The sequence below is a fragment of the Meleagris gallopavo genome, chromosome 1 (assembly GCF_905368555.1).
Source record: "Meleagris gallopavo chromosome 1, MGAL_WU_HG_1.1, whole genome shotgun sequence".
NCBI lineage: Eukaryota > Metazoa > Chordata > Aves > Galliformes > Phasianidae > Meleagris > Meleagris gallopavo.
Window position 1 is genome coordinate 67,184,161 of NC_139404.1, and position 13,420 is coordinate 67,197,580.

Below are 13,420 nucleotides of genomic sequence, written 5' to 3' on the forward strand. Positions count from 1 at the left end.
TACGAATAGTCCTGGATTCATCTAGTTTCAACCATTAGGCTACACTGTTTATTACATTGCAGTGCCATTCACGCACCATTCAAATTTCACTATTGGTATTCTTTTCTAACAAATCATAATTGTTAATCTGTAATTCCCTGCTTTTTTTTTTAAGCATGCAGTGATGTACAGGTTGAGGGCTGATCTTCTGAAATGGAGCTCTGCAGAGAAGCACCTGGTCGTTGTGGTGGACAACAGGTTGGCCATGAGCCAGCAGTGTGCCCTTGTGGCCAAGAAGGCCAATGGGAACCTGAGGTTCATTAAAAAGAGCAAGTCAAGGGAGGTTATCCTCCCCCTCTACTCTGTCCTGGTCAGGCCGCATCTGAAAAACTGAGTAAAAGTCTGGGATCCTTGGTTCAAAAATGAAAGGAATATCCTGGAGAGAGTCTAGTGGGAGGACATAAAGATTATTAGGAGCTTGGAGCATCTCCCTTCTGAGGAAAGGCTGAAAGATCTAGGACAGTTCAGGATGAAGAAGAAAAGACGGAGGGGGGATCTCATCACTACTTACAAACATTTAAGCTGGAGAAGTCAAATGGATGGGTTCTTTTCTGTGATGTGCAGCAACAGAACAAAGGATAAATGACAAAAACTGCAACACAGGAAGTCCCATACAAACATGAGGAAGAACTTGTTTACTGTGAGGGTGACAGAGCACTAGAACAGGCTGCCCAGAAAGGTTGTGTAGTCTCCTTCTCTGGATATATTTAGAACCTGCCTGGACGTTTTCCTGTGTTAACTACTGTAGGGAACCTGCTTTAGCTGGGGCTTGGACTTGATCTCCAGAGGTCCCTTCCAACCCCTACCATTCTGTGATTCTGTGATTTTACTCTCTTCAGTAAAAATAAGAGTGTTTCCCATACCAAATTCTTGCAAAAACATGATTTAAATGTCATACCCAAGTTCATTTCATTTTTCATCATGCAGTCAATTTGAAAATGCAATATAACAATTTATGTTCTGCTCTTACATATCGGTAACAAAATGCATTTAAATTGAGGAAAGTCTCAAAACTGTGTTTGATCAGAAAGTAAAAATCCATAAGAAGCTAAGGTGAATGGGGAAATATCTAAAAGCACTAAGGCACAAGAACAATTTGAATTATGTAAATCAAAGGCTTGTAATTGAGATTACATTTTAAAACACTTCAGTCAAATTGAAAAGGTTGAGGTAGATTTCATTAAAGGTTATCCATGTAAGCCAAAGCTTTATTTTCTCAATTAGAAGTTTTTCTTCTTTGTTGCTGTGGAATTAAATTCCTTCAAGTTTTAGTTCTATTCATACCACAACTAAAGCTTATTTCTGCTTTCTTTCTGAAGATGAACTTTGAAAACGCAAATGAACTTTGAAAGTAAAGAAAAATGTTTGTTACTGTGATCTTACCTGGGCTTTTGACCATATTCTATTTTACCCACTAACTCACTGAGCTTTTAAAACAATTACAGTTAAATGCATGAGTGTCTGCAAGTCAAAGACCTCATTTATCATGCACACTATACATGCAATTCTACTTGCAGAGAAGTCAATTAAGTATTTTGTTAATAACATCACTGGCATAAAGATACATCCACAAAATACTCCGTGGAATTTACCAGGTCAAATTCCACGTTCATTTAGTTAGGGTAGCTCTACAAACTCTATCAGAAATGCTCCAGAATTACAGCATTGTAAACAAAAGCAGAAAGTAGGAGGAAGGGTCTTTACATGGCTACATAGTTAAAAAAGTGGTCTACAACACTACTTAGATAGATCCATTGGGATAAGAGCAAACTATGGGGCAAAACCATACCAGAATATGCAAGATGGATTTGTACATGGGATCCTAACGTACACCACAGGAAAATGAAGGTTATGCTACTCAGATTTACATGGTAATCTTTTACATATAGACATATTGTTACCAATACGATAACACCCATGTTTTCTTTCTAGTAGCTACACAGATGGCCCTATAAAATTAGACTAAATTCCCTGAAAGACTGAATTGCTAAAATATTACTTATGATACTATTTAAAATTCTAAAGCTACAATGCCATTGTATCCCATTGGTAGTAAGATTGGAGAAAGCAATCTCAGAACACTAGTATGTTAAAAAGATGAGAACTACTAACATACAAACTATTAACTTACCTCTGTCATTACCATGTCCTGGCATTTTTTCACATATTTGCCATCTGCTTTTACAATGGTCTGCAGGAAACGTAGGTATTCCACATGACGGCCATGGGTCTCAATGCAGTGTACAAAGTGCTGTACCACTCTCTCACTAATTTCATTACAAAGAAGGTAATTATTCATGAAAATATGCCGCATGGTTTCAGCTTCCAGAAGCTAAGAAATAAAAACAGCAGATTCATTTCAAGATTGAAAGATTCACAAGACTGTAGGCTAGAGAAAGGCACACCAGTAAATGAGGACTGGAAGAATCCAGTGCCCACCAGTCCAGAGATTAACAAGGAACTTTAAGGTTACTTCAATTTCTGGATTTTACGATGGCATTTATTTACCTTTTCCTAGGACTACAAAATGGTCCTAAAGTAGACATTAACAAAATCTATGTTCATGTGGAAGGTGAAGACATACTCGTAACGCACTGTACACTGCCAGAGAACTCCAAAGGGACTTTGGTATTCAAGACAACTGAGACCACATCGATACTATTCATCATTAAACTTGGCATAGAGATCCTCCAGAAAGCTGCTTACCTACTTCTGGCATCCTCTATGGTTGATAGAAGAAGGCATTTTTAGCACATGAATCAATGCATACATAGCCTGATCCCTCTCTGACGGCATATTCTTTCCACATTAATTACAGAGGGACCTTAAGGTTATTTTTCTATCAGTAAATAGAATTCTTCAATAGGAGCAGATTTCTACTAAGAAAGAGAGACTGCTAAGAACCCAGTAGCCAGACTGTATACATTCTGGGAGTTTCTCCTTCAAACTTCTCTTCCAAAGTCAAGTGTGCTCCTGGAGCACACTTTTATGTTTGGCATCATTTCAAAGGATGATTGTGCCACAATATGAACAAAAGCACAGTAACTGAGCTGATTGGAAGATGAGCATCAAAAGAAAAAATGTGTAAGAGCAAATAGGCTCCATACTTGGTACTTGAACTTACTGTGAATGCTGGATAGGACGAAATCTGAGATCCAGTGCCCCCCATGGAAAAGCCTGCACCCTTCACTAACTTCATAATTAAATAAATAAATAAACACTTCCTTCAGAGGACTACTGTACTAATATTCACACTTTCTAAAAAAAACATATTATGCTCAGCTGTTCTGCCACTGAAAGAGGTGTCATTTTATACATCATAGTTGTAAACACAGACATATATAAAGAGTTGGACTGTGACAAAGAGGTCTAATGCAAAGACAGTGATTAATAAAGGAAAAAAAATTCATTAGTTGAATCAAATGGAATAACCATTGACAAAAACATGTCAGGTTTTGTTACCATACAAGCCTCATGAAAGCATAATCACAGCATTTTCTTCCCTGACTCACAGTCCAGATGTGAGTGAGTTAGGATGAATGAGTTTTAACTCATCCTCATGAATTATCATAGTCAAGCTACACAAGATGTGATGATGCGACCCATGTTAATAGATACTACCAGTAGGTAACACTGTTTTATACTTTAAAAACAACAACATTAAAAGCAATGACTTAAAGGGCAATGATAAAGAGAAAAGATAGGAAAGAAAAGAGGAAGCAGAGAACACGTAATTTAACAACATTATTTACTTAGCACTGTCATTTTTCACGGATTCTATATTTTATTTAAAATGACATACTTACCCCCGGAGTTAGGAATAAATTGAGATTTTTATGGAGGAGAACCTGATTCTGAGGATTTCCTCGGCAGAAATTCTGAAGAAAAGTATGGGCTAGATTCATAACTTCATTCATCTTTTCATCGCTCTGGAGAAAGAATTGAAGAATGCTTCAGCTGGACATACCTAAACACACATTATGTACCTGCACTATATGAATTCAAGATGGAACAAACCTGAGCCTGTTTAGGGTAGGAATTCTCCCTCTGTAAAAAGCAACTTATCCAGTTTCCTTTAGAGTCCATTAACACTGTACCTTACTGTGAAGCTACTTGACCATAGGGAGACACAGGTAACAGCACAAACACTAAAGTTTCTAATTCTTTCCATCCATTTTTCTTAGCCTCAGGTCTCATGGCTTAGTCTGCAGTTACCATTCTTTTACAGATTTCTGGAGGAACTATGGTGGTTTTTTTGTTGTAATAATTGCAAGACATTAAAGATACTAAACTCAAAGCATGGTTTCCTAGTGCAGCTTTATCATTTCCTAGTTTGAAAAAAAAGTGGTAAGTGGCTTGATATTCAAAAGCACTCACTAGTCTGTAATGATTCCAACTTGTGAAAAGCTTTGGCTGTTATATAGTTATACATAAAATACACGTGCATGTCTGTGTCAATCACATTAGTGATCAAACAAATAACCTACACAAATATATATGCCTAGACTCATTCAGATTTTATATTTCTCTCACACAATACTCAAACTATGATGTAATGAACCACCTATATGAACAAGCACTAATTATTATATTGAATCCAGTGTCTCTATCAAAATATTTATGTATTACAGTCAGGAAAATGCAGCCCAGAGGTTTTATCTCCTTTCAGTGCTTCATGTAAGATCTAAAAAGATACTCTATTTAAAAGCTCATCTAAATCATTCACTTATATGCTCACAGTCACTAAATCAATACAAATCACATCATTTTACGGAAAACTACAAGTGGACCTAGGTTAGAGGCTGGCCATCACAGAAACATTGAAATTATTTCAGAATTTGTCCCTGAAAGCTTGTTTGTCCATCGTACGTATCTACAATAGCACTCATATCAGGACCAACAGAGGAATTTAAATACTTCGCCAAGAGCTCCCCTGCATCATCATTTATGAATGTACAGTATGTCTGCAATTCTAAGGTTTCCACATTTTAGGAATGGGATGACAGCACAATGATATATACAGGAACCTAAAGCAGTCTACATTAACTCCTAATAAAACACATTTTGTGTAGACAGTCTTACCTTCTTAAACTTTATCCTGATCTCATTAGTATCAGTGGAGAGAAATCCATCATTATTTTATGTTTGTACCACAGCTGACAGAATTTAGCATGAAGAATTTTTCAAATTGATTCGTGGATCTTTGGAGACCTTCCTTTTATTGAGTTCATGTCCTTTACCATCAATATTATCAGACTAACCTTTTCATAGGGTATCTGCAGAAGATCCAAGACTACCAAGTGGGCACCCATATTCTTCAGCAATCGCTGCTGCTGATTTCGACACTTTTTGTTCTGAACACAAAGTTTGCTGAGTCGAACCAAAATCTGTAAACAAATAAACAAATATGTAGGCAAAAAGGAAATAAAACATTAAATAAAAACATAAATAGAATATTTTAAAATAATTACTAAATCAATTTATCGCACAAGTACTAAAAGTTTCTTGACAGATGCACCAACCTCTTTAACAATGTTGTAGTTATTGCTTTTATTGCTGTCTATCTGGGGTTTTTTGGTTCCATCCTGTATTGGACTCAAAATATTTGGCTCCTGTAACAAAGAACATATAACAAGAATAGATCTACTGCATTTTCCTCAATATTAATTAATTATGCAAGGCAACAACAAGTGAATAAACAGCATTATAGCACCTCATGGGGAACAGACAACGTAGACATTAAAGAAGACAACCCTTCAATAACCATCCATATGTTACTGTCCAGTGATTTAAAAGATTCACATTCATATCCTTCCCTCATTTCAAATTTCCAACATGATTTGAGACAATTATTCTATGTCCTCATGCTTCTGATCCTCCTACAAGAGAGCATACCCTCAAAACATTGACCAGATACAGGAAAGAATCAACTAGGAACTCAGGTATTACGAAAACAAGGACCTTACCAGTAGCACATTTCCAAGTTTCATTTTGTCTTCAAATTTTCCTAGTGTCTTAGGAAAATGAATTGGGCTAAAACAGACGTGCACACCAATCAGAATGTTAATGGTACCTGAAAACTCCCTCTGAACTTTCTTAGCTGATTGTGAAGATTAGAAGTTCTATAAATTCCATCTGGTCTTAATTTCCAGCAGGGCAAGAACAGCTAGCTGAACCACTTGGCCATGAAAGCTGTTTATAACAGTGTCAGCACTGCTGTTCAAGCATGGTCACGTTGATCTATGCGACAACAGTGGATTTTTATTTGTTTAGGTTTGTTAGTATGCATGCTGCCTTCTCTCTGCCTGTTTGAATCAATACTTTGGAAGATATTTCAGGCTCTTTGCTATAATTAACCACTCTCTCCTGTTCTGGGACTGTGGGTTAACCAAGATTAATCTACCTGTTCTTTTTATCAGACTTCTTCCTCAATCAAAGTAGTTTTATAATCCATGTGAACTATACATCTTATCTGGAAATGCTGATCAGCATTAAACTGCAGAATCTATCCCTATCTCCTAACAAAATAAAAACCTGTTTATTGAACCCATAAGAGTATTCCACAGATGTAGTTATCAAGAGCTAATCACACCACTGGGATACCACAGACACTCAGCTGCATATCTTGCCTTGTTATGCCCCACGATAGACATTCTCTGTCACACTTTTCCATAAGGGATGGGAAGTCGTAGAGCTTGCACTGAGAAAGGTTCTCCCTGAGTATTTCTCACTTCTAGGATAAGGGATTTAAACATTTCCACAACCAAAGCAAACTACCAAAGACTAGAATAGGAGAGCAAGGAAATGCTAAGCACTTGAGAGTGCTGAAAGTTTTTACCACTTGGAACCTGAAGTTGTGAAGTTGAGAAATTCTGTAAGTACCACTGCACTGTATTCCACTTTCCCCTATAAGTCCTTTTACTGAGACTTCTTCTCAGAGTTGTGTTTCTGGTGCTACATCATCAAAGCACCCTCAAGTGAGAAGACAACAAAAACACACTTTTCATAGTCCACACTAGTCCACAGTCCACCTTAACAGAGACAACCAAGCAGAGTCTTTATTTGCTTTTCCTAAGTAAGGCTCAGTTACATGAGATTAGTTTCAGCATTTCTAATACTATGTGATACCTAATTTATGTCTGACTTAACTCCAAACACTCTCCTATAGTTCTGAACTCCACTTCCTATCAAGATGATCCTGCATAACTGTAAGGTTTATTGTTATGTTGCAGAGAACTCTGAATACTTTGTTTAGAAGAACAGGGCCACTCTCAAAACTTCTGTTTCTGGAGTCATGTGATTGCATGTAAAACAAACAAACAAACAAACAAAACAAACACATTCAGCCCAAAGTTATTAAAACAAAAGAGGCTGAAAAAATGATCCAAAAACACTTGGAAGACCAAGGATAAAGAAATACATATGATTTTTTTTTAAAACACAGCGGTCTTGCAATGTCAAGACAGAAGTGTGGGCTTAAGATACTGTTGTGGAATGTAATTTAAGCCTTTGTGCACACTTCAGTGTTGTTTGTGAGAAACTAAGCACAAGCTAATGTTATTCCTGAGGGCCTACAAGTTCATCCACCTCAGTACTGAATATTGTGGACTGATTAAAAAAAAAAAAAGGGGATTTTACAAGGATACTCTTCTGCTTGAAGCTAGTCACCTCTTCATACATTGTATATTATGACCAGCACCTTACCTCTTAAGTCTCACATAAGATATCAAAGAGAGAATTCACTACATAAAGTAGTTTTGTAAGGTAAAAACATTTCATGATTTCTCATTTTTCATTAAAGAATAATTTATCAAGGAAAGAATAAAGGACAAAATTCTGAGCTACTGTACATTGGTACAGCTCTCATGGAATTATTATCAGATAAGCTAACCAGTTATGCAGACTATATATTACTGTTCTGACACAATATGCTCACAGACCTGTCAGAGATAATACTGTACATCTACTGAAGTAGTGCTAATCCTTACAGACCCACTGATGCCTCATGGGAAAAACTATTGAAAACATTTCACTTAGAAATGCTTCTGTCTAAAGCACGTTGTTCTGAATCCTCCTTCCTTGAGTTTCCTTAACATTTGAGCTATCTTTTTGAACAAAAGGATCTTATTACACTTCAAAAACATATTATTGCTTAAAAGAAACAGAAAATCAAAACACATTGTAATATCCTGCTGCAATTCTGTATCCTGTCTTCCCATTCCATTTTCCATTCATTAAATATATGAAGGACCATTTTCTTTCCTACTAGAGCTAATCTTGAAGAAAGAAAGCAGGAAATCACACCCACTTAAGTTCATAAAGCCCTTATTCCTCCCCAGTTCTGACACAATTAAATTCAGTTACCTTCTATCAGAAAAGAATTAGGATCTACACTGTCACAAGAAATCAGGATTATACCTCGAAAGATTGAATTTCCCCTCCTCTGAAGCCCCATAAAATCTACTTTCCCATCTGACAAGCCAAGTGACTTCTAAATATCTGTAACTATTCACTGTCTTCTCAATGGCTCCTAACCCTTCCAAAATACACCAGCTTCCCAATCCTGTATAATCTACACTTGGCTTTCTACATTTTTGCCAGGAGAAGAATCTACTAAGGAAGAAAATAAGGAAAGTGATGTGTTAGAAAATCACTTACACTGATGAAAGTTACGGAGCAAAATTAAATGTTGGGGGAAAAGCCTGCTCTGCCTACTATTATGCCACAAACCTCAACCAGATCAAATCTTGTAAAACTTCAAATTTTCTTACAAACTCTTGTCCAGTTGGACAATTATTTAAGGACTTCAGCCTTCAAAGAAAAACAAAAAATAAACAAACAAATAAATAAAATCAGGTATTCATGGTTCAAGTCCAAGAGTCTCTCAAAACACAAAGTTCCCCAAGATCTGGAAAATCAAAGGTTAAAAAAAAAAAGGGTTCACTTTAAAAATCTAGATTTTCTTCAGTCACTCTTCTGCTTGGTTGACTGTAGGCTTGCTAAGGGTGTTTGAAAAGCACTCAATTGTGCTCCTCTCTCCTAGCTTCAAGAACAGATATTGCCTGCTCCTCTTAGCAAGTCAACACAACTCCCAAGATGTGATTCCAAATGACTTCCATTATGTCATACGTTATGGCTTGCTTGCTGGGCAGAAAGGAAGGCAACTCTGTGAAGTAAGAATGCAGTTACTGAAAAGCGCAGAAGTGAACGCACCGATAATGTGATTCAACACACTGATTTTAAAAAGTTTTATCTTCTATTCTGTCTAATCCTAAAGCCCAGACATAATATTGGTCACTCTCCACTACTTTGATTTACCAGATCATTAGTTTGCAGTTGCTCATCAAACTACACATTCATATTGAAACAATTCCAGCAGCAAAGGCATTAAACTCACCTCTATTGGCTCTTCTCCCCCTTTGGTTTGATTATCGCCCCCTTCTCCACTCTCATAATTACTGCTTTTTTCAACCCACAGTTCAGATTTTTCTACAGTCAGACGCAGTTGATCAAGATCAGCCTTGATTTGCTTGTAGTTATCAACATCTTGATTAGACACCAACAATTGAACCTATAAATACAGTAAATCGTAAAGCTATTACAGCACTCGCATTTAATCTGGGAAACTCGCTCAACAGTTTCCATTCTAGGACCCTGAGTTCAGAAGTTTTTTGTAACCTTCCCTATGAAATTAAAATATGGCATATGTGGTGTTTTTAGCATCCATTCAGTAAAAATCTATAGGAGAACTTTGGTTACCCAAAGTAGGATAGCTATAATATTCACATCATTCTCCATCCTTCCTTAATACGCTGCAAAACTTCTTCAGCGCAACTACATATTCACAAGGCCTTGAGCTCTCAACAGAGCAAGCTCTGATGCCATGATGATGATCCTCATGATATTGAAACAATATAATTTGAAATAGCTTAATCTATCAATATAGTACTAAGAAAAAGAGAACAAAGAAGAAAACAAAAGAGAAAAATAATGATATGTCAAGGAATCAGGAGATCCAAAGAAATGTCAGAATGGCCAGCAACTTAATGATCACCATCATAACCAAACAGTGAGAAATACTGGATCTTTAACACCATTAGTCCAGCTTAAAAAAAAACACAAACTTGTTTGAATAGCTCATGAACTGTTCAGGCTTGCATAGTTCCCACTTTCTGAGCAGTTGCATCTCACCAAGATTAATCGCACTTTAGTTTTCCTGTACTGCTTAAATTGTCTGTTCCTGCTTAAATTGTCTGTTCCTGCTTTTCACTGTTATTTCTAGTTCTTTATTTACCACGATCTACACATTTCCTTTCTTTGTAATGCTCTTTGCTCTCCCAAGATCATTAATGAAGATGATATACCAAAAAATACAATAATCTTCACAGTAAACCGATAGGCACCATTAAGAAATCTTATTTATTTAAAGAAATACAGTCCCATGGCAGACAGGAAAACTGATAGGAACACTGAAAACAAAAAATCACTACTTGCAGGCAAATATTCACTACCTTGTAATACAAAATTGTCATCTTCTTCTCATAGCTTAGTAAAACCTTGTTATTTAGCAGAACTTATGAATGTTGCTCACCTACAGATATTCATATTCCAGGTTCTCTATACTCTTTTCTGTGTATTTGCCAATTAGCCTTTTTCTTCCTTTATGAAAACATGGTAAGCTATTCAAATCCTTGCTAGCCTGGTAATAATAGCTATTTATGCACCTAATCTGCAAGGCCTAACATTAAAATCCTGGTAGGAGGCCATTATGCTACAGTGCAAAAAACATTAAACAAAAGCTTTCCATCATTCATCTGTTTTGAAACAAGAGAAGCCTCCACATCTTACATAACAACGAGATAATATGCTAGCAAACTCCTGAAATAAACATCAGATGGTCTTAACAACATATGTTATAGGGTTACGTAACAGAGATGTCTCTGTTATCTACCCACATGACATCAGATTTCCCAAAACTAATCCTCTGACACATGGAGCATGCACATGCAGTGATATCAAGACAAAAGAGTAAAAGCTGAAGACAGATTTGGCTCTGTTACTGGCTTTCTGTTGTTTGGGCATATCTGTATCATGCAGCGGATGCAAAGAGTCCATGCAAGGACACCTGAATTACAGCTAGGACTGAAAACACTGCATTTATAGCAGTACTGCTTTACATCCAGTTTAGGAAATCCTGGAGACAACAAAGTCTTACTGCTGACACACGTACACTGCTTGCAGAACATAAGCTACTAGCTCTGTCTCTGAGGGATCACTACATCAAGTCTGACTGTGAGATATTTGTGTCCCAGCTGTCACCATGGACATAGATTTTTCAGTTACAGATACACAACTGGAATATGCACTAGCACACATACTCACTTCTAATAAAAACAAACAAAAAAATATTTCTGCTGACTTGGGACCCTTAAGAAAAGTCCCTTAAGCATTGTCAAACCATGAAGGATGCTCCAAAAGTAATGCCTCCTATTTTATTATGCTGGCCCATGACATCAGAAACAGATGTTGGTGTGACGGCAGTAGAGGTTGAACCTTCCCACCAATACTCCATTATGTTTTGTTGCCACGTGACAGATGGTAGCAGACAAATCTGACAAAATGGCATCTGAGATGGAAGTGCGTATGAAGCAAAGGCGTGTCACTGAATTCCACCATGCAGAAAATATGACACCCATTGGCATTCATCAACATTTGCTGAACGTTTATGGAGACCAAACAGCGTATGTGAGCACAGCAAGGTAGTGGGTGGTACGTTTTAGCAATGGTGAGAACAAGTTGAAAGACAAGCAATGTTCCAGATGGCAATGCAGCTAGTACAGATTTTTATGAATGGCATGCTGGCTATTGTTTCTCACTGGCAAAAATGCATAGCTAGTGGTGGTGAATATGTTGAAAAATAGACTTTTTTAGCTGAGACTCTGTTCCATCAAGTAATGTTGTATTTTCCATAGAAACAAATAGGAGATATGATTTTCAGAGCAACCTAGATACAGACAGCAAATCAGGTTAAAAAAAAATAAAAAAATCAGTCTTTGGAAAAACTTTCCCCACAGTTCCCTACAATAATTATATGCCCACTGGTACCTGTTTAAACGCTTGCAGAACTTCTGCTCTCTGGCTGAAGTGCTTAAATAGCAGATGCAGAGCACCTGAGAGCAAAGGAGGATAATCATGCATGATGAGGTGAATGAGGACTCGTAAAAAGGTTCTGCCCCCTTCATCATCAAGCTGAACCGCATTCTTTTCTTTTCTTCAACAGATATGGGAGAAAAAAAGACCAAATGAAGTAAAATAATAAAATCTTTTGACAAAAATATGCGATAAACATACAATCTTAATTCTATATAGCTCTTACAACCAAATCTAATCTGCTGTGGGATATAAATTATAAATGCCCTTTTAACATATTTTATATGTATTTAAATCCTACAGTAATATGCTGTTTTGGCAATCTTCTAGCACAAGAGATACTACAGAATAAAAGTAAATATGTACGAACTGTGTCAAATATTGTGATTAAAATCCATATTGCAAAAACATTCATTTACATTTCAGATAAACTGCACCAAGTTCATTCACAGTTCAAACTAATTAAAGTCAGTGGGATTTTATCAGAGATTAATTGGGCCCTATCTTTTTTAATCCTTCCCTTTTCAGCTGATATTAAAATTTCATTCAAGAAAAAATAAGCTCAAAAATTGTGGGAATTGAGAAAAGCATCGTATTTCTGGAATCATATTTATAATCTAGAGCAAAAGAAATCAGATTTATAGTTAACATATCAAAGCAGAAATAATGTTTCCAAGAAACCATTATTCAGTCTCTCTGTTCATTTTGAAGATGCAGATGCCAAGTGCTATGTGTTGTTTTACATTATGAGAGTTCAGGGAGAGGAATGGAGGCATTGCTCTCACTGATAAAGACTGAAAGCACATTAGGGACAGACAAGTAAGATGAGAAATCCTATCTTGAGGAGCTCTGTCCCTAGCTCCAAGAAAATCTTTCAAGTCTGAGGCCTTGTCTAAACATTTTTACTGGTATAATTATGATTGTTCCAGGAAAGTTAAACTAGTATAGCAATAAGGGTAATAATTCTCCAGTGTGGATATTTTCTGTGCATGTTTTTTTGTTATTGTTGTTCACAGCATAGATGAAAACACTTCCAAAACTTTGCAAGCATCATTTTTGATCTACAAGCTTTTGGTGATCCAGAGATTATGGCAAGAGGTCCACAGTTGATTTGTGAAGCCACATGAAATATATTATTTTTTATAACAGTTTCTTAGTAATTTCAAGACAAGATGCAACAGTAGCCTACTGATCCAAGAAATTTGGGTGAACAGCCATAAAATGTATTTGA

At 36.6% G+C, this 13,420-nt stretch overlaps 1 protein-coding gene across 3 annotated transcripts in view; it reads right to left on the reverse strand.

The window, feature by feature from the left end:
- Window positions 1-13,420, reverse strand: part of ITPR2 (inositol 1,4,5-trisphosphate receptor type 2) — a 263,980-nt gene that overhangs the window by 146,250 nt on the left and 104,310 nt on the right. For all 3 annotated transcript variants that reach the window (XM_085231963.1, XM_085231974.1, XM_085231957.1), the window contains 6 exons: window positions 12,145-12,310; window positions 9,437-9,610; window positions 5,562-5,651; window positions 5,301-5,426; window positions 3,846-3,968; window positions 2,171-2,371 (listed from right to left, as the gene is read on the reverse strand). In XM_085231963.1, the coding sequence (XP_085088089.1) occupies window positions 2,171-2,371; window positions 3,846-3,968; window positions 5,301-5,426; window positions 5,562-5,651; window positions 9,437-9,610; window positions 12,145-12,310 (880 nt within the window). The remainder of the gene's footprint in view (window positions 1-2,170; window positions 2,372-3,845; window positions 3,969-5,300; window positions 5,427-5,561; window positions 5,652-9,436; window positions 9,611-12,144; window positions 12,311-13,420) is intronic.